Source organism: Bombus fervidus, chromosome 9 (genome assembly GCF_041682495.2).
Source record: "Bombus fervidus isolate BK054 chromosome 9, iyBomFerv1, whole genome shotgun sequence".
Lineage (NCBI taxonomy): Eukaryota > Metazoa > Arthropoda > Insecta > Hymenoptera > Apidae > Bombus > Bombus fervidus.
This window is the reverse complement of record NC_091525.1, coordinates 6,654,958-6,676,571: the sequence shown is the minus strand read 5'-3', so window position 1 is coordinate 6,676,571 and position 21,614 is coordinate 6,654,958. Positions and strand designations below refer to the sequence as shown.

Genomic DNA, 21,614 nt, shown 5'->3' with positions numbered 1-21,614 from the left:
TCTCTTCATTCTCGTATTCGGTTATACAGTGGTTCACCTAAACATTCCAACGATACTAGAAACTTTATATATATATATACACTACACGAAACACTTGAACAATCAATTATTCAATATATTAATAAGCCACAATATGTATCGAGACCATCTGTTATACTAATTGTACGTCTAAGATTACTATTGATACTGTGTATTAATTTTCCATTAAACGTATGTTTGCAGTAAGTAAGTCCTGTAAATTATACATTTTCGGGTTGCTTTCTAATTTTACTATTATAAATTTCGAAAAGTTTCACATAATGCACAGAATATATTCATAAAAAGATTACTTGGTAAGTGTTTGAATACTTTCATGAGCCACTGCATATCGTTCTTCTTTTTTTAGCTCGTAATACTTCCTGTACGCTGACTATTGTCATTTCTGTCCTCACGTTTAGATCTCTCTCTCTCTCTCTCTCTCTCTCTCTCTCTATCTCTCTCTATCTCTATCTCTCTCTCTCTCTCTCTCTCTCTCTCTGTTGCCGTTCGCTCTTCTCTCTCTCTCTCTCTCTCTTTCATATGTCGCACCTTTCGTCGCTGGGATGCAACCCGTGTCTAAACACACATCATGATGATATTTTTTTCTAGCCCACATCGTTCGCTCGCTGTTCGTTTTCAGCGCCGAGTCGAAAACACTAGTAGTTATATTTACCTATTCTGATAGTAACAAAAATATTCGGATATAGAGATTCTTGAATAGAAACTGGATTTTATACTTTTACTCGCCTTTTTCCCCTTTGCTTTCTTTTTTTACATAACGGGTACACTCGTTCGTAAGTGTAAGTGCGGCACTTGCTAACTTTAAGCATAAAATAGCTTTGTAATAAAATCCACAACATATAGATATGATTTAATTTTCCTTGTGACACAGGCAGTTGATAAGCATTGTATTCGTATTATAATTACAACTGCGTGTCGACGCAGTACACTAAAATTGGGAAGTACAAGATAAACTGATCTCTACGTAACTGTCTTCTGGTTCGCTACAAAAGAATAATATAGTGAACTAAAATAGAGCTAAAGCCAAAGCAATTACCAATACCATTGTCTTAAATATTTCTATGAATTTTGCAGTAGGTATGTACGTTCTTTCGATTGAAATTAAAAACATCTGTATTATTCCATCGTTGATCGAATAGAGCGTTGCTTGCAAGTGTTGACTCATAGACGGCGTCGCATAATACATTTGGCGACAGATTTCGTTATCAAAATAATTAGGCATGGAAAAAGGATGTTAAGGCTTTGATATATGAACGCGACATAATGATGTCCTTCCCACTTCCGCCGTGCCGCGTTCCAACCGTTCTATTCCAATTCGTCAATGTCACTTCTTTATCGCCGCGTTAAAATCGTGAATTTCACGTAACCCACACGGCAATCTTGCAATGCAACTCTTCCCGCGGGTAACATTAGACAGCAGCGAACGATAAATGGGTCACAAGACGACTGTGCCGGTACGTCTGGTATCCGATTGCCGCTTGCATCGCTTAGCAAGCTAAAATATGACGAAAGTACGAGCCGATCCACGTTCCTTTTCACCATATCAACAGGATTTTCGTTTTTGTTATCACTTTTGCGAAGCGTCGAGGGCCGAGACACGAGGAAACGGACGATAAAGTTGTCTTCCCATTTAGAAGTTTGTTATACACTTCCGACCTTAACCAGCTCCATTCGAGTAACTTTGAACGTGAACACCGTGATCATCGTGTTCCAGGTTGGATAATACCTAGCGTACCGGCATAACGTTTGCCAAGTGGTATGGCGAGTTTCTTCGACACGAGTTTGAATGTCGGCTCCACGACCGAGACTTTACCGGTTTGTAGGAGTCGTGCATCGTTCTCGATTGATTAGAGACAGAAAAAAAGGAGATGCTATTCAAACAAAACAGGCGAGAGGAAAAAAAGGAGTGGGTGGGGGAGGCGGGCTAGTCTCTGTTTACTCTTTGTGTCTCGGTGTATATATCATCAAGTCGCGAATTGTAGAGGACTTACATATAGGATGTTTGACCGTGAGATTTATTAGATATTATTGCTTGTTGTCGAAATCGTCGAATATATTTAAAATAATAAATAAATATACAGATTGTATTCGTTGAGTCGCTCGTACAGTATATAAACCGCAAAGTAAAATTGCTAATTAATACTCAATAAATGCTCGCTAGTTAATCGTCGATAACTCGGTAGATAACTCGTGATAACACTTAGATAGCTCGTGGATACTGGTAGATACTAAACTCTTTTCGGTTACGTCGGTTTACTTATACTGGTCGGGGGGAGTCGGAAGATTAAAATTAGTCTTCGTTCGACGTAGCGGCGACATTGTTTTATCCGGAGTTTATTTATTCTTACATTACTTGTATCCTAACGATCTTGATACTCCGAGGCAAAACAACAACATGATTTGAATTGTCCTCTACTCATGTGCCGCTACAGAATCTTGAAAATTCTGGTCTGCTCTCGGTAAATGCAGCGGCCGGAGCTGTAATTTCACATTGTTCCAGTATATTATTTCATTGCACGATATCGCTCCATTAGTTCGACCCGAGCAGTGATTCCCGAGGTCATTATACCAGTGGAGGATCGTCGAGGAAGAGTGAGTGGCAAGGAGAGAAGGCGAAAAGGTGGAGCGACAAGGAGAGCTGTACGGCAAGCGAAAGAGAGCGAGAGGAGGCAAGCCGAGGAGAGGGAAAGAACGTGAAAGAGTAAGAGAGAAGGAGGAACGAAGAAGAATGGTCCGCGAGGTCAGCCTACGTTCGTACATATTCTCACGTAGATCTGTGTACGTACCGACGCGTGCACACCTTGACGAACATTGTTGAAGAAAAAGAAGCAGTTGCTCGATAATACATCGACTGCGCCTAGCGTCTGGTACACGGGGTGACGGCTCGAACGAACGTTAAAGTCTAAAGGACAAAGAGAGTGAAAGACCAAAATTTTCGGGGGCAGCTGGTACTTTTCGTTAGTCAGTCAGAGGAGTTGAAGCATTGCTGAAAAGGCTGTGCCCTTCTTCGTACATTGTTCGTTACCATGCTTTTGTAACAGCCTTTGGCGGCTGGGATTTCCTGTTCCGTATAATTTGTCCAGATTTTTCTCTTCTACGAGAACAGTCGTCCAACAGTTCTCTCGATAAATCGCGTTGTTTACTCACTTTCGTTTACCTCGTTAGAATACATTAGCAAGACGTACGTTGAATCGTTTGAATAGCTCGAAGAATCCCGTCTCTGCTTGTAATGTTTCACCGATAATTCTTCAGGTGTTAATATCGCTGCGAGATTAACAAATAACCTTCGGAGACTCTATCTTTGGCAAGCATCGTTTCAAGATCTTAATGAGGCACGGCTGGGTTCCATGCCTTGTTGAGAGACAAGTAACGCTCCGTGGATTTCGACATCCATCTTGCTTTCTGTCCTTTGCTCGCCTCGAAAACTAGTAACCGATCTCTCGCCGGTGAATGGGAATCTCGTGATCGTGTAACAAAGCGACGCTGATAACTTTCGAGTAGGCGACCAAGAATATTTTTACGCCAGTGTTACGAACGATCCTTCGAACCGGTGAAAGACACTCGAATCGTTGCAATTAAAGCGAGATCGCAATAAACCTAACCGTTCTTTATGGATGCTATTTATTACCACTACGAGCAATCGCGCGATCGTTTGTCCAGCTACTTACCGTAACGGTAAATAAATCCCGCGGATTTTCGTCTATTCTCGCTGATACTTACCTCGTCGAATCATCGAATCGTCAAATCTGTACTAGAAGATCTTCGATTGTAAGCTTTCACGACGCCTGATGAGTGACATGCTGAAACGATAAGCTTCGGTACAGGTCTGTCACAAGGTGTACGAACTGTAACGTTCGAGACACGTCGACGCAAAGGTGTAAGAGGATCGTTTCGAAGAAATCAAAAGCACGACATCCTGTAAGAAAAAATGTTCGATTTCGTGTCAGGTCGATCTGTACCGAATATATAATGGGATAAGGGAAATTCGGTACATACGAGAAATAATATCTCGACCGGAAGCATAGATGTTGTCCGGCACCGGGGTCGTTATCGTAATTATTTGGTTATTATCGTCCTGAAGGTTTAGCATCGGCGGCGAATCGCAAGCGAGTTTCGGACAAAGGATAGCCTTGTGCGCCGTGAGAGCCAGCTGCAGCCCCACCATGCCCGGTCACCCATTTCCTAACCTTCTACTCTCGTCTAAACCGGATTGCCATTGGTCGAAACGGGCCGGCGATTAGTGACGGGACCAAGGGAATAGCACCAAGACGCAGGACTGTGGGGGAAATATAGCGCGCGCGCTTGGATCTAAAATTACGGCTCCGCCATTGGTTGGATGGGGCCCGAGGCCATTCGATTTAGAATTGAAGAATGGTGCCGCTATATCCTCGGCTCACGGAGGACGCCCGTGGAAAGTAGATTCTCCTTCGTTCTCGAATCTTCCTCATTTTGATTCACCATTTATCAAGACAACGACCATAGCGATCGCTGGATCAGGGAAATACCGGAAATTCCTCTCCAACACGATTCCATTTGTTATTTTCCCGGAACATGCTCCGTTCTCTTTCAACCTCTACAAAGAGTTTTTCCAAAGAAATAGCAAAGCCTCGATACTTGGAAGAAATTCCATTTTAAATTCCTATTAAGTTATTTTGAAATATTCCACCTCTATACAGATATCTATTCCAGCTACTTAATTTTTACAAGATATTCTCATAAAGGTCGTTGGAATTTTTCGAGTAATTTAAGATACTCGGCCCAACGTCGGACTCGGGTCGAGTTTCTGAAATTCTTTCGATGCGCGGCAACGTTTTATTGCAACGAAATGGCGGAGATGGTGGGGATAATCGTTTTATACACTGGAGAAGTTCCTGGTGCCAAGTCTACGTCATCATTGGCTTAATCCCGGGCGTGGTCATCTGCCCTACTTCTTCCTCTTCTTAAATGGCACGCGAGATAAGATTGGTTCGGCACCTCCTGCCTGGAATTTCATCCAAAGGCGCGCCGCCACCCGTCTAATTACTTCTAGAATCGATCAAGGACGGGAACTTTGCTCACCGTGAATATCCAGCGAACAGCGAGCGTTCTTTACGCCATTCTCTTCAAAAATATCGAGATTAGAAACGATCGAAGAGCAACGATACCGAACATCATCGGAATAATTGTATTTCTGTTTTACTCAATAATGTGTATGTAACGTGTACGATTTATCACGAGAAGCGTTTGATGCTTACATAGTATAACTTGAAGTTTTAAGGGGCTTTCAGTTTCTCGTGTTAGCGATACCAGCAGTTTTCCACTGAGAGTTATGTAGTGTGCGTTTAATTATTATAGTTTATGGTTAGTGATATGAGTGCGTTAAGTTCTTAAGATGTTCTTCGTGTCGTGTCTGTATCCTAACAGTGTGTAGCGTTTGTACCATATTACACAGTTGGTTAGAACCATCAGTCTTAAATAATCGTGGCGAACGATACAATTTACAGTTTAACTTGGAAGGGTCTGGTTCGAACGTTACGAACTGCGAGACGTAGATTGCGTTTTCGGTTGGGCGCAGTTTACGTCATTAGAAAATGTCTTGCAAAAGACGTTTCGTCCCCAGAGACGTTGTTCCTCTTTCCTCACTCCGTTGCCTATATCGTTGCATTCTGCTGGCTACGTTCATTCATTTGGAAATCCGGATCCCGTGTTTCGCCGCCCACTCGTCGAAGAACTTGGTGAGAGGAAATAGCGCGATTGCTACTTTCCTAGCAGATTATTCTCTCAGAACCCATTGATTATATGCAAGGTCGATGATGCTGCAACCAGTAGACGCGGATTGAGGTATATGTACACTCGGATACTCTTGGACGAGGTTGATCAGACCTTTTGAAGAAAAGGGGAATCTTAGCTGCCATTCGCTGTCGAAAGTACATCGATTGCATATATAGTATCATTAATCCCGAGACGATTGTTTTTAACGATCTTTTTAAATTAAATTAGAAATTGTCATGGTTGTCCAATTGTGTTAGGTTTTTATCTAGTGTGATTAACGTTTATCGTATTTACGTATCATACGTGTACGCTGTTGGTCATAAGTATAACTGTGTACTTACGTATTAGGACTTACACCTACTCGTTATACATTTAATCAACAATTTTTACAAATTCTATCTCATTTAGTACTTTACATTCTGTGTAATCTGCTAATGTTTATGCAAATTTCTATTTTTATGAACATGCTTATGCAAACGTGGCGTGTATTGTTTGTCATCCTTCAAATGTTGGAAAGAATATTCAACTTTGTATATTTTTCCATGTTGTGCGTATTCTGTATATTTTTGCACATTCAAATTGTCCACAAATGCATAAATATCCATAGCCTAATTATAAATCCATGACGCCAGTTATAAAGACGTATGTAAGTGAAATTGACGTCTATAGTTATTTTTTGCAAAATAGCATTTTATTGTTATCCTTGTTAAAATTTCATCATATTCTTTTCGTATCATAAAAGCGAATCGCAACAAAGAATAAAGTTGCAAGTTCATTATTTATGAAGCTTCTATGATACTCGATGGCATCGAAATCTCGATTCGTAGTTTGTAAACCGCAAAAACGAAATAACAAATTTCTAACCAAATAATTGGAAGATAAGAACAGTAAGAAACACACAATTTAATTGTAACATCACATTTTATCCAGTTAAAATGTCAAATTCTCCTTAGACAAAGTATTAGATTGTCCGAAAAGTGTCTTTCTTTTCCAGACACGTCTTTTACAACTACGCATCTTTATACAAACATGAAACCTAATGTGTCGAACGTTGTAATCTTTATCTTGATAGAACAAAATGGATCATACGTATATTCGATAAAATAATGTAAAATGAAAAAAAAAATTGTGGGTCCATTATTTCCTTATAAAACGAAAGAAACTTTTCGGACGACCTAATACTATCGTATCCAGCACATTTCACAGATTTTTCAAGATAACGTTGAAACATTTGAACCTTCCCTCGCTCTTTACTTCCTACGAAAACTGACTTTTGCGTTTTAAAGTCCAAATACTTTCAATCTGACGAAGAGCAGCAAAGATGACAGAAAATAGAGTGATAAACCTTCGTTTTCCACCGGTTCGAAAATACCAAAAAGTTAATATATTTTAATTAAATTCGGCAGGATAAACGTCCCGATATTCGTACGACCAGCAGCGTGAATCGTTCACGAGCTAAATAATACAAAGAAATGTTTGCATCTCGACTATCTTCCTTGTTCTTGTACGCGCGTTAGAGCACAACGCGTTCCTTTTGTTCTTTCGCGGCAGTAGATGAGTTGGATTTGACGTCATCGCGGAACAAGGCTAAATTTAACGTAGAAAAAAAAATTTCGTGTAACGATCGCCTTATTCTGGACAGATTTTCATGACTCACTTGCGCGGCCTTGGGGCCCGCACGTTCTCGCGAGATGATGATTCGTATAATTGTTGTGGTTGTCTCGATGCATGCTCAGTTCGATTACGAAGAAGTTCGAGGTTTTCTAAATACGCCGATTAGCGAATTATAGTGATTGCGTTAACTTGTGCAATTTGTGTTCTTCTTATCGATGCAGTATTAAAATCTACGAGCGGCTAAATGTTACCGTGAAATACGTTAGTCACGTTATTGACTCGCCTGAAAGAAACGAAGAATGGGCGTGTGACGATAGCAAGGAAGGGACGTCGAATTTGCAGAAAATATAGGAACGCCTACTACATCTAGTCGTAAATCGGATGGCCGGTAATACACGAAGGTGATTTAGGAATTCGATTTTCGTGACCCAGGGACAATTACGAAATAAGCCTTAGCCGTTCAAAACTAACACATTTCGCTGGAGTTGCATTTAAAGTCCGCCTGTATAAACTCAGCCCTGACCGTAATGCTTGTCATACGTTTTTCTGACAGCAGCGCGTGCAAGCAGATATGTCGCAGCGGCGACGCTCGGCGCAGATCCAGTTCGCGTTTCCGCAAACTGGCATTATACCTGTATTTGATAAGCTGCGTGGAACTAGAGCGTTTAAATAATGGCCGTACAAACGACGATGGGCTACCACGATGGGGGCGTCGTCATTCGTTCGAAACGTTCGACAAACAATAATAATTTATTCAGATGTTTTTCATTGCGCGCACTCCTTTTGCAGCGAAACCTAGCGTTTAATATAACCTTATCGATCGATATTCACCGAACGTACTATATTCTCTGATATTTTCTCTTTTTCTCTTTTTTATTTTTTCTTTTTTTTTTTTTTTTTTTCTTATCAACTCTCAAAATTTTGGTTCTTATCTTTCTCTTATACTTTCGTACGCTACAATTTGAATCGGCATATGCGTGTTATATCGTTATAGGCGAAAGTGAGACACAGGAAGTGAAGGGTTTAAAGAAGCGGAACCAAAAGGCGGGAATTTTAAGAGTACGCGCAGAATCACTCGCGTACGTTGGCGCGGTTCGGTATGAAAAGTTGGCGATGTCGGTCGACGTGGTAGAAATTCGCGGCAATGGATTCGAAGTTTAATCGGCGCGACTATCCCGCGCTGGTTGGACGACAAAATCAATTCGGCGAGAAATAAAGGCGGCAGCCATGAAAAATCGCCACCACGCTCCATCTCCTTGCGCACGCGAATTCTACCTACACATGCAAATATATTTACGTACATTCATCGGCTGGCATGTGCTCGTGGCACACGCGACGACCAAATGACGTGACAGTTATGGTGCATTTGCGGGACGCGTGCCACCGTACCGGGTGTCTGTTTAGAATCAATTGACGCATTCAAAGTGGGTCTCTGCGAAGAGACGCGTTTGCGGCCCAATTCGAGCATGGTCGATGAATAGAGCGAGTACGAGTATCGAGAATTTTTATCGTGGTGTTTGTAGGAGATTACGTGGACTTTTTTCTTGGCTCACCGACTACATGCGTCGACCATTTTTGTGTCGTCACGCATTTACTCCGTTGCTTCGAAATAGAATTGTCGACAGTTTCATCATGATATCGATCACGAGGGAAAAATAAACGTGGTTGAATTTACATTGGAACTCGATATTTCACGTTGGATATTTATTTTGAGAATTAATATCGGTCGCAAGCGATGCATTAAAAATTGTACAGGATGATATCGGTACGGATTTTGATTTTTCCGGAACCTTTTGCCGTTACCAACGAGACACGGCACGTCGTTACGATAACGTTCGACTGTTTGACCTTTGGATAAGGAAATTAAAAAGTCCTGTTATCGTTGCATCTATCGATAGCGATTTTGAGGAGCGTCGCGAATTACTTGCACAAGAATTACGGCCCATAGTCATCGAATTAGAAATACCGCAATTCTTCGACGTTTCTCGGGTTTCATAAAATCGAGCGAATTTTGTACCTGGAGGATTGAGAATCACAGTGGTGTACAGTGACTTGTGAAAGCCTATTACACCGTAATGATATACGACTGGCGTGATTATATCGGTGAGATTTGAAACAAACCTGAAAATATATATAAAAGCTAGGAAATATTTATTGCAAACATATCTACTCTTCACGGTGATCAAAAAATTATTTCGACGCTTATTGTACGTTTTTTTACTAAATACGTCTTTGCAGTATATGTCTCGTAACTGTCGCACATTCAAATCGGTTTCCAATATTACCGATATACGTAATTACAATAATTTATCTCATTAACCGGTGAATGGAATTCCAAAAAGTTTCACGTAACGCACGTAATATATTCAGAAAAATGTCCTATAGCAAATGTTCAAATGCTTGCGTGAGTCGCTGTACAGCGACTCGAACGTACAAAAAAAGCTATAATAGCGAGTATCGTTTACGGAACGGGATTTCTAAATGGCAGCTCGAAGCGGGAGAATCGTTATGGCAATGGAGCTAAAGCAATCCGATAGAACGATTGGCGAAAAAAGAGAAGAGGAAACATTAGCAAATGCGTTCGCATTGCATCGCCACTTTTGATGTGCCGCAATTTTCTTCGTTGCGACATTCTGTCAGATATACCGGGCCGTGCGTGTTACCGCCGTGTCCTTCAAAAAACCACCACGTCCGGTCGGTTTCTCGAGCATGCGATTTTGGTGATTCCGACATCAACGTGCATTACCAGAGAGCTATCGTGGTTAACGGATCTTTATATTCACGCGAGCAACTTGCGTTTTCCACGACCTCCGGCCCTCGCGTTTTCTCTGCCAATGATTTATCGTTGCCCTTTTAGCGACTTCGATGATTAACCCTTTAACAGTTCAGTAAATTTCACGGAGTCCGCGTAAAAATAAATACCTAGTTGTTTCTTTCTTCGTAAATTGTTTGAACATCTCATCGATCAGGTATCTCAAATAAGATGCGAACGAGAATTTTTTTTAAACGAAACTAAGTACAAATTACTTATATTATATATATTGGCAATTTATTGCAATACAAAGTATCAATTACGATATAATTAACAACTTAATTGTATATGTCAGTGTATGAGCATATTTCCAAACATAACAATAATCGAACACATAATCCCACTTTGCTTTTAGAATTCTCTTGCTGCAGGTACCTTAAAACTATCTGACAAGCACATGATCTATATGTTCTAACTACAACAGAAAACAAGTATGATAGAAGCTTGCAAAATTTTCCACGTCATACAAGTGTGAAAACCACAGGGAAAAGATACGACAAGTTACATTCATCGTGTTTCGTGATGGAGTAACTTTTAAAATTTCATATATTATTAATCAATTCTATATTACAAAATTTCCCTTTTTATTCGATCGGGGCACTGAAAATATGCGGTTTAGTTATTCTTTTAGATATTTCAAAAATATAGATTGCTATAACATTAGCCGTGTCATCGGCTCTTTATAAAAACTCCCTAAATATAGATCACCTATTTTGAAAGTGCTTATGTCCGAATGTAACAAGTTGACAAATTACAACGAAAAAGAAAAATCAGTCTTCGTACGGCCATACCGAAATAAAAATACACGAGTCTGTAAGAATGAAGGGCTAGGTGGTATGCGTTCGCGAAGCTTGCTCGTGACAGTAACAGACACTGTTGATCTAATCTAATCGTTTTAATCGATACGAAAAATTCAGTACGCCTCGAAAATTTGCAAGACGAATCTGCCATAGTGCAAATAGGAGTAGTCTCATTTATATTTGGAACGTATGGTTAGAAAAGTGGTTGTACAGGGGTTTGCGGGCAAGTGGCGCTCATCATTGTTTGATGCAGTTACGATGGTGTCGCAGGTCTGGAACGGGTAGCGGAGGAGTTGATGGGCCGTAGGAGATGGAAGCAATATCAGGACACCCTGTACAGCGGTACTCGCAGCAGCGAATCAGTGACGGCACAGCCCCACCACCGGCTCTACCCGGCGTTCTCGTCGTCCTGCGACCCGGTGGTGCCCGGGAATTTGGAACAAATTGGGTCGCGTCCGCTTCATCCTGCGTCCTCCTCGTTACCTACAACGATAACGACGACAACGACGGTGCCACCGGCGATAACGACGACGACAGCGGCAACGACGGCGACGACAACGGGCCCGATCAAGCAGGAGAGCCTGCAAAGGCATCACCTGCAGAACCACCATCACCTACAGCCCTCCGCCGTTCAAGATCACCACCGTCACTATCAGCAGCAACAACAGCAACAGCAGCAACGACAACAACGGCAACAAGAAGATCGTCGCCTAAGGCCAGACGAGATCAAAGTCGAGGTCGGCGAGGACGAGTTCGCGAACGGTGTCGCCCGAGAGGAATCGGCTACGAAGACCGCGGATACGTCGACGACGACCACGGTAACGACGGGCACGACGACCACGTCAACGACGACAACGGGAACGAGCATACTTGCTACCAGTACCGCGACCGGCACGATCGCGACGATCACCACGCCGAACACCACCGCTGTTATGACCACGGGAACCACGACGATCGCGACGAGGCGGCGACGCAAACGCCGGCAGAACGACGGAGAGGCCACCGACGACAGAGAGGACGACGAAGAGAACGAGGAAGAGGAGGATGGAAGGGGGCAGGCCGAAGCGGAAAAACGGCTGAAGCTCGACGAAGACGCCGACAGGCCCGTCAGTCCTCTGAGAAGGGAGAACGATCGAGGATCTCGGGATTATCCGACTGCCAACGCTACAGATACGGAAGGGACCAAGGTTCGTTGTAGAATCCTTTCTTTTTCTTTTCTTGGGAGGGGGCGGGCAGGGTGAAATAATTGAAAAGAAAGCCAATAATAACGTGTAACGGTATTTGTTGCAGGAACGAACGGAAGAAGTCGCGTTGGAGCGGACACCGGTGACGCAGGGTTCATTGAGAGTGAAAACGGAGGAGGAGTTGCAAGGAGTGCCGAGTTCTGGAGGCGGTCCAACGATATTGACGACACCGACGCCGGATTCGGATGCGATCAGGTCAGGGTTGCCGTGTCGGGAGGTTGAAGCAGCCGCTAGAAACGCGGTACCGCCGTTTCTTATTGGAAGCCGACGCACCAGCCCACCGCCAGAAGACTGGAAGCCGCTAGACAAATGTTACTTTTGCCTGGACGGCAAACTACCGCACGATGATCAACCACCTCTCGTAAGTACGATTCTCGTAACCATGGCTAAGCGGAACCTGTCTTGTTCGCATCATGGTGACGTTATTTAATACGAATCAATTCACGATCGATCGAAGAATAATTTAGCTGGAGGACTAATTTATTCGTCACCGGTTTGACTCGGAATGCTCTGTCACCATGATGCGATTCGTCGCGCATAAAACTGCATTAGCCAACGCGGAATTCTTCAAAGCGCATAATTAATCGCGCGGAAAGGACAACGCTTTACGTGATATATGACAGATATCGGTCCTCCGGCGCAGGACACTAGGAAACGTTCAATTCTTTATTATCACGCGCAAAAGAGTACGTCTCTTCGCATCCGTTGCTTTGATCGCTTTGACACGCCGCCCTTATAAAAGTTTCACGAAGGCGGACCCGTATTCCTGCGTGGCGAAAAGCGAATTTGATCAGGATTCGATTTGTCCTCCAACGTCGACGAGGATGTGCTCCTTTTTCCATGATCGTTTCTTCCCTCCCACGCCGGTGGTAATCAGTTCCTTTCCGTGTGTTCCGCCGACCAATGACGAGCCGGACGAACATAACGTTCGATGTCGCGAATCCTGCAGAGTCCGCAGAGCGACAGTAGCAGCAGCTCGCGATCGGCCGAGTCACCGATGTCGGTCCAGGTGGACCCGATGGCGGCGTCCGTGGTCGCCGCGGCTCTCACCGGTACCTACCCTACCTTACTGCCTCAGTGGTGTCTGCCACCAAGGGAGGCGCCTCTCGTTGGGGTGCAGCCTCATCAGGACAGTGCAACGCCAGCCGACCAACCTCTCGACCTCTCGGCCAAACCGAAAAATTCTCAGGTACGTGCTCCTTCTGGCGTGGGTAGATTCGCTTTCCTTCTCCTTTGCGTCTAGAAACGCGAAACATAAGAGTCAACGCAATTATCGTCTTCTCACATTTACGTTTACGTTATCATTTATTTTTACGACGCTAGAGCGTTTTCTACCAAAAAAAAAAGAAAATGCTGATGCGTGACACGATGACGCTTTCTGTCGCAGGATAACAACATATCTCTATTGGAACAACAGAAAATACCTCTGAGGATGACAGCAGGTATCGACCCCAAGAGTATCTTTAAGTAAGTAACCTTCTTCTTAACAAGAATATTTTAACGATTTCGCGTTCTCGCCATGCACCGGTGAAAATTAGCTATTGGTCGTATTTTTCCAACGCTGTCTAAAAAAAAAAAAAAAAGAAAAAAAAAGAAGTCGTCTTGACGCTGTTGAAATTCGTCTGTGATGCTTAGTAACCAGAATGAGAAGCGCGTCGATTCCTGCCAGTGTTATCACGCGACTCGTTTTACACCTCGCAGCGAAACGAAGCCAGCACTGATATAGGTATTTGCATTCCGCGCGAGCAAAAGAAAGTGTTGATCGCATTCCGTATGCCGCGTATTCCAAAGGATCGAGAATAGATTCGTGTTCGAACACGACGACTTAATGGACGACGCACTCTGTCAAGGCTGATTGTACTGTAGTATACAATCGTTCCGAAGCTGCCATACCGATCGTTCGGCGTACCTTGGATACTTTTATATCGTACAGAAGTTGTGTCATTAAATAGGATGCACGGTATACGATTCGAATCTATAGCGGCAGCGTACGAAACGGTAATTAAAAAGTTTCCACGGTTCGTTGTTTGCTTATTCGGAAAATTTTCCGCCGAGCATCCCATTGCTCGTCCGGCTACTCATTACGAAAATTTGCACGAAAGTCTGTTACAATTTTTTTGTCGGTTTGTTTAGAAAACACTCGTGTCGAAGCATACGCGTTATCCGCGCATTAATCTCTTCAATAGAATTCGCGTGCCGCGAAAATTATCGCGCTCGTACGGCCGTTTATACGTTTGTCGAATGAAAATATACATATAATGGTAGTGGGTATTTTATTTCGTACGAAACCTGCCGGTTATCGGGTTCAACATCGCGTCCGTTCCAAAGGGTGACTCGAAAATTGCGAGGAGAAACTTCGCGCGCGCCCGAATCGGCCGTGAAAGTTAATCGAAGATGAACGGAAGAGAAATCGGAAGATCCTTGCTAAAAATTCTAAAAGCTAAAATCGACGCGCTCTCTTGAATAACGTTTCGCGATAAAACACGAACCGCCTGTCTTCCCAAGTTTTCACTTAAGCGTCGGCAAGTTCAATGTTTCTTAACCCTGTTACGTTCTTTCAATCATTTTCTAGCGAATCGTGTTATACCATTGTTGAAAAACTTGTTAAATTTATCATAAAAATAAGACACGGTCGTTATTATGCTAAATATCTTCTGGAAACATTTATCTTTCGAATCTTTAATTTGTTTGACGATAAAAATCAACGTTAGGAATTAACGTTACAGATAGGAATCAAAGATGATTAAAGTAATTAATTTACTTTGTACGAAGTTCAGGTAGGGTAACGGATTGCAATATATCACATGAATACAATAAAAATCTCGTTACATTTATAATTCGTTCTACGTTTTTCACTCGGTGTTAAACTTCTACAAAAAAATTTGATTTATTTATTAAACTTTTAGTAATAAACTTTTTATTATTATTGAGACTTTTGGTGATTTTAGCGAAGTACGTAGTCTTTGTTCGCTTTATCGAAAGTTCAGATAGCATAACGCGTTACAACGTGTCTGACAAAAAAGTCTAAAGAGGAATGTATCTTTAATTCGTTAATATGATTCTCGCCGATTGTTAGATTTACAGATTTTTGCTAATTTTCATGAACATTCGAAGCGAGCATTTAAAAATCTTGTTCTCGGTCGAGACGAAAACAAGGTCGAGACATGAAAAATTCAAGAATCTCAGCATGAGTAAGTCGAAATGGAAGAACGTTATAGATTCCAAATAATATAACGTTCCTTGAAGCGGACGTTATTCGTGGGGAAAAAAATGAATAAATGGCATGATGATCGAAGGAACGAAACGGCGGGAGGGAAAACAGGGAGAAGACGAATAACGCCGAGTCAAAGTCGCGAACCGTGTCCGTACGTTGCCCTCGTGTTTTCGCTGTTTTCCCCGCGGAACATTTTGCGCGTCAAATTTTTATCGTCGTCTATTATTAGTCCACCGTAATCTGCACCTCCTGACACATCGAAGGCACAAAGTACCTCGCGTGTGTCGTACGCCGCGCGAGAAAGATCGAAACGCGGAGAGGAACGCTGGAGAAAAGGAGACGGGGCCAGAGTCTCGGCTCGCGTCGGCGCATGCGCGCTACTGCAATTAACGATAAGATAGCCCGCCGTCGAAACCACGCGAGTAAAGTCGAAAAATTAGAAGCTCGAACGATCAACCGGACGAACAATCGTTCGAGTCGATGCTGTTGACAAAGTTTTCTTATACCGCGTGGAAATTCCAGATAACAGACGTCACGTGACCACACGACACCGGATCTCTCTCGCAAGCGTTTATTGATCATTTTCGTCAGACCGCAATCGCCTCTTATCTTAATCGGTGCTACAGACAATGATGGATTAAAATAGGAGCAATTACGAGTTCAACGATGTAGCGCTAATTATTTATGTCTCTAAGGAATAGCATATAGATTAGACATTAAATAGCTGGAAGAGGATAACGCAGGGTCATGAGAAATTCATTTTGGTTGATCTTTTATTTTGACGTCATTCGATGATTAGTATAGTAAGGTCACAGGTAAAAAATACGATAAATCGCATTTCTTTTCTGTTCTTTTTTCTTACGAAAGAATAATTTTATTCTCAGACAATCTCACATTGAATCTAACTGTTTTCTCATTTGTTTTTGAGATTGGACGCGATTTCTTTGAAGTTTGAAAATTACTGACATTTATTTCTTACGAGAGTAAGTATCTTTAGTATTTAATACCAGAAACGAAAGAAATCCTGACGAAAAGGAAATAATTATTTTCTAAATCGCCCTTTCCGAATTGCAGTTATCACATCGTCGGGGGTTAATCTTTCGTCGAATGGTTAATTAGGATAATGTTGAAATTAGGATAATTAGAGGGAAGCTAAATTTATAGTGCAGCAGGTATCACGGCGAATAAAGAATAAAAGGCTGCAGAGATACGGTTGTTGCAAGCGGCACTCGAAGCGGTGGCGAAGCTTAGGAGGGGGCAGAACGGTCGAAATACACTTTTATCAGCTTACTTTGCTGTCCGAGAGAGAATAGGTCGACGAACTCATCATGGGGGGCCACGGTTCTTGCGAATCACCAACAAGCGGCGACTTCTTTTACGTGGAATTCTTCCTATCAATCTTATTGTTAAACGAGACAGACTGTAGCAGCCCGATTGCTACCTGTCGTCTTTGCGTCATTTGATTCTACGAACTGCCATTAGCGATACGAATTGAAATTTCTTAATTCGACGATAGAGAAAGCAAGCAAGAAAGAAATAAGAAAGAACAAAAGGTATTCGATGAATATGTATAGCATCAGCGGGAGAATAACAGGAGACTTACGACACGTAAGAAGCCGAATAAATCGGCTATGTACGATACGTATGCAGTCGTTCAGAAGCCAAACTGGACAATTCAACTTCTTATTAATTCCTTAATTTCATTACATAAACACGCGTTTAAAGATCGATCCCCAAGAAACAAACGAGTTACTCCCATAATTCAACCCAATTCAGGATACGTGCGTTCGATGTGAAATTCTGGAAACAATTTTGAATCCCTCGGTATATTAATTTAATGAATATCGCGGATGTTGTCGAAGAACGATCGTTTTCTTGATTTTCTCTGATTTTTCCACTTTGATCTTTCTCCGTGTTTCATACCGTGATCGTTCAAATAGTCGTAACGTGATAACAAAGTTCAAGGTAAATTGAAAAAAACAGCGTTTGCAACGTTATCACTTCTCTGTATTTCTAAATTTATAAAGTTGTTCAACGTTGGCTTCTAAACGGCTCATATAAATCATATTCAAGGAACATTTTAATTGCGTAATAACTGACAGCTCTCTCGCCATTAGCCCGTCTAATTTCGCAGCTAGAATTCGTTCTAGTACAGCCGGCTAGGTCAAAGATCAAAGCGTTAACGAGACACACTCTGTTGGATCGATTCGTTTCTCGTGTACAACACGTGCGCGTACCTCGCCGGCCACGTGGCTGGCAAACGTTGGTACAGCTTGGCCAATGAACCGCTTCTACACGTGAGTCTATGGTACGAAAACCACCCGATAACCCAGTAACTTCGTTACGAGGATATCGGTATGGCGTGTTATATAGCGTGATTGTGCAATTATCGGGTCTCATTAGATATCTGGAATCTCGATTCGTCGGTACGTCAACGTGCAAAGTAGATTGCAGATATTTATGGATTTTTGAAAAGTTGTAAATATCTGCGGAATACATTCAATGAGATATCAAAAGTAGAATACTTGTTGTGATATTTAGTAGATCGAACAGACAGAGAAGCGGCTTAGAAATTTGAAATGAACCGGGATAGAGAGATATGCAATAGGGCGATAAGAAATAGCAAGATTAAACATTGACTTGTTTCTGACTGCCTACGTTCTTTCCACGATTTTCGTCCTAATTCTATCTTTCTAATAAAAAAGGAGTTTAAAAATAATCCCAAGCTCGAGTAACATACGAAGACTTATTATCGGTATATACGATTCGTAGTTTCAATTTTATGTTAAACACTTTCCTAAAATGACTCCCCGTTAGATTTCTGTCTAGGTTTTATTTCTTTAGTTTCATTCACAAAAATATAAAATTGCATGAACGTCTGCAGTCTAGCGACTAGACGATCGAGTAAAGGAGAGGATAAATGGTAACGCGAATGGATAATACGATAAACGATACTATGTTGAATGTTTTAGTTCTTGTTATCGTGCAAAACCACGTATGACGGGGCCAGTGGCGGCCGTGGCGGCGGCAGCAGCAGCTGCGGCAGGCGTCGGTGGTGTCCCCGTGGTGGGTGCCGGGGGTGGCCGGAGGGCCTACACCGAGGAGGAACTGCAAGCCGCGCTCAGGGATATCCAGAGTGGCAAGCTCGGCACACGAAGGGCGGCCGTGATCTACGGGATACCGCGTAGCACCCTGCGCAACAAGGTCTACAAGCTTGCGATGGAACGCGAAAGGGACGCGTCCCTGTCTAGCACCCACTCACACCCTCACGAGCCCGGCGCCCCAGCCACCACCACCACCACCATCACCACCACCACCACCACTACTACTACTACTACAACTACAACACCACCAAATACGACCCAAAACGCCTCCGCGACCACTCCGCCCCCGCAAGTGGATGAGGTAGGTTTTGGGGACAGAACAAGAGAAAGAGAAACCGGAAAGCGAGAGAAGAAGTGAGAGGCAAACAGAGGGTGCGGGAACATGTAATAAAAGAGCGATGATACGATAAATCATGTTGTATCTGTACCTAACTTTCTATAGCAGAGGGAATTAAGTATCGAGAATTGATAATTGAGTAACTGAGAATTGAGAATTGGCAATTGATCGAAGATTGAGTAATTGTAATAGCAAATATACCGAACTGAGAGAGCGTCCAAACTGGAAAGTATCTTATAGGGTCGAGTGTGGATCGCTAGGACGTAGTTCGTTTTTCGAAACCACGCTTCTTCTGACACTGGTGGCACGAGTTTCCTTCTCGGTGACAGTCGTCGACCGAGTTATCGTTACGTCGAGAATGTCCGATAATCGTGTCAGTGACGGTAGGAGGAATCGCCCCAACATTTCCAATATTAAATCGAGAAATTATATTCATCTCTCAAAAAAAAAAAAAAAAAAAAGAGGAAAAAGAAAAGAAAAAGAACGAAAAAAAAAGAGGAAAAGAAAACGTTTCCTCTCGTACAAGTTTCTACGTAAAAGATTCGATGGTGATTTTCCGTCTCTAAAGTATCTGCATGTGTTCGATTCGATTTCCAATTCTTCGTATACGTGTGATTGTTTAATTAAAAAGTCTACCGTGCAGTTCCTTTCAGGTTCGATACACGTTCCACCGTCATTAATCATAAGTTATCGGACGTTGCGAGGAAAGATTACGCTCGATAGAGGAGATGATGCCTTTGGACGCGATTTATCTTAAGCGAAAGATGACGCATCCAAGGACAAGGAGAGAATATGACGGAGAGGGAATGGGGAGGGGGGTTGCAGAGTGATATAAAAGACCAGTTGAATCTCGATAATTCGTTCGCGAAGGAAGACCGCCTATTTGTATCTAAGTGTGGTTTTGGTTAGGAAGAACGAATGGAGCTTCCCCAAAACATACCTCTGCCACGGTGATCGTAGAGTTCGCGTGAACCGATCAACTCGCGATGTATATACAGGTACAAGAGATTGCAACTGTCGTACGAGCATATTCGATCTTCTAATTTGACTACAAATAAAAGAAAATGAAGCTGATTAATACGAAGATGCATCGGTTCACGCGGTTCGTTATCGGTTGCCGTGATGCTCAGTAGTGTCGAATGTTTTTGCATGGGCTGTTTAACTTTTTTATCTCACTATTTGTAGTTTAACACACGGCCGCTTGGTCTTGGCGAGGTTGCAAGACTCGAGGTAAGTCTTCGGGACGATCGTTTCGAGCCGAGAGGAGAGAGTTCTTCTTGGATGCGAGCTTTTGTTCGCGACGGGCTCTTAGGGCCCTCGAATTCGTTGTCACGAGTACATACGCTTTTTTTTCCGACCTCGACACCATGCATCCTCGATGTGTTTTGTACAGACGATCGTGCTTCAGTATCACTAGTACAGCTGTCGATTTTATGGTGCAAGGGAATGTCAGGAAGTAATCGTTTCTACGTGGCGTTGCAATAGCAAGGCATGCTGACAAGTGGCGTTGCTTATCCGGCAACATATATTCGAGAAACTGATACACGTTAGACGAAAATTAATTTTCCAAAAGCGTCCGTAATATCTTGACATTCAAACGATGCACGACGCTTGTTGGGAAATGGATCTTGGAATACGGAATAATTGATGATTCATTTTCCTTTTTAACGACGTTCTGCCTGGTGTCATTAGGAGAAGCGCAGGTAGTTTAGTCCTGGTAGATTTTTTTAGTTTGAATGCATGTTGTTTGAGTAATATTTACGAGGCAATGGCCGGTGTGTAGCACCGGGTCCTTTTTATTCGTCGGAGAGCGAGACACTTTCGAGCTGGTTTTCAATTTTCGACCTTGCCTTTCTCTTTCTTTTCGCGCGAAAAATGGCCCCGATGCAGGAAACTTTACATGAGAATAACATTTGAGCAAAGCGTTCCTTTCTGTTTCTATGTCCTTTTTATTTTCGTATACGTCGTACATGCTTTTTGCGAACAATTCTATCTGGCAAATTCCTGCATGACGCTTGGTCATTCTGCATTCGACGAAGGAGAGTATATTTACATGGACAACCGACACTGTTACAACACAGACATACACGCAAATACAAACACAGAAGAACGCCTCTCGATGAAACGCCTGCTAGCGAAAAGAATGTCGCCAAGAAAGTGTTATACCGATTTTACGATAAAGATCGACGTAAGACGAGACTTTCCTCGAGAGGACCCATCGATGTTAACGATTCGTGTTTCGAAATATTCGTTTCCTTATCGCGGCTAGAATGTGTGGAATACGCTAGAAAGAAATATTCTTAACAGGTGGACGACAAAGAACTATCCGGAGCGGAAGAGGAGAAAGAAGTGGAGAAAGCTCTGTTGAAGCCACTGTTGTCCTTGGAAGACCTTGTCAGGTTTTCCGCCCTCGAAGGAAGCGGCGGTGATTCCCTCAGAACGTTGCTACAACGAGGACACGAGACGGGAGCCGAGTGGCCAGGGCTCGAACACGCCAACATCGGCCCGTATATTCAAAAGATGCTTGCAGCAGCTGCGCCATTTAAAGGTGAGAAACACGCTTAACCCTTTTTCCAGTGAGGTTCTTTTCGTTCTTCTTTCGTTAAGAACATTGAACCAACAAATTTTTAAGCCCGTCGTGTTCCTACGAAGACAAATATTGTTGAAACATTCTCGAACTACTGTCAGCGTATTATATA

The 21,614-nt window shown here is 42.7% G+C and overlaps 1 protein-coding gene across 3 annotated transcripts in view; it reads left to right on the top strand.

Moving 5' to 3' along the window:
* The window catches only part of Eip93f (Ecdysone-induced protein 93F), a 71,560-nt gene that overhangs the window by 39,378 nt on the left and 10,568 nt on the right, over window positions 1–21,614 (top strand). The window contains exons 3-8 of one of the 3 annotated variants that reach the window (XM_072010188.1): window positions 11,287–12,203; window positions 12,307–12,621; window positions 13,210–13,449; window positions 13,648–13,727; window positions 18,447–18,879; window positions 21,223–21,463. In XM_072010188.1, the coding sequence (XP_071866289.1) occupies window positions 11,287–12,203; window positions 12,307–12,621; window positions 13,210–13,449; window positions 13,648–13,727; window positions 18,447–18,879; window positions 21,223–21,463 (2,226 nt within the window). Of the gene's footprint in view, window positions 1–11,269; window positions 12,204–12,306; window positions 12,622–13,209; window positions 13,450–13,647; window positions 13,728–18,446; window positions 18,880–21,222; window positions 21,464–21,614 lie in introns of all 3 variants that reach the window. The other 2 variants (XM_072010189.1, XM_072010191.1) reach the window with 2 other exon arrangements.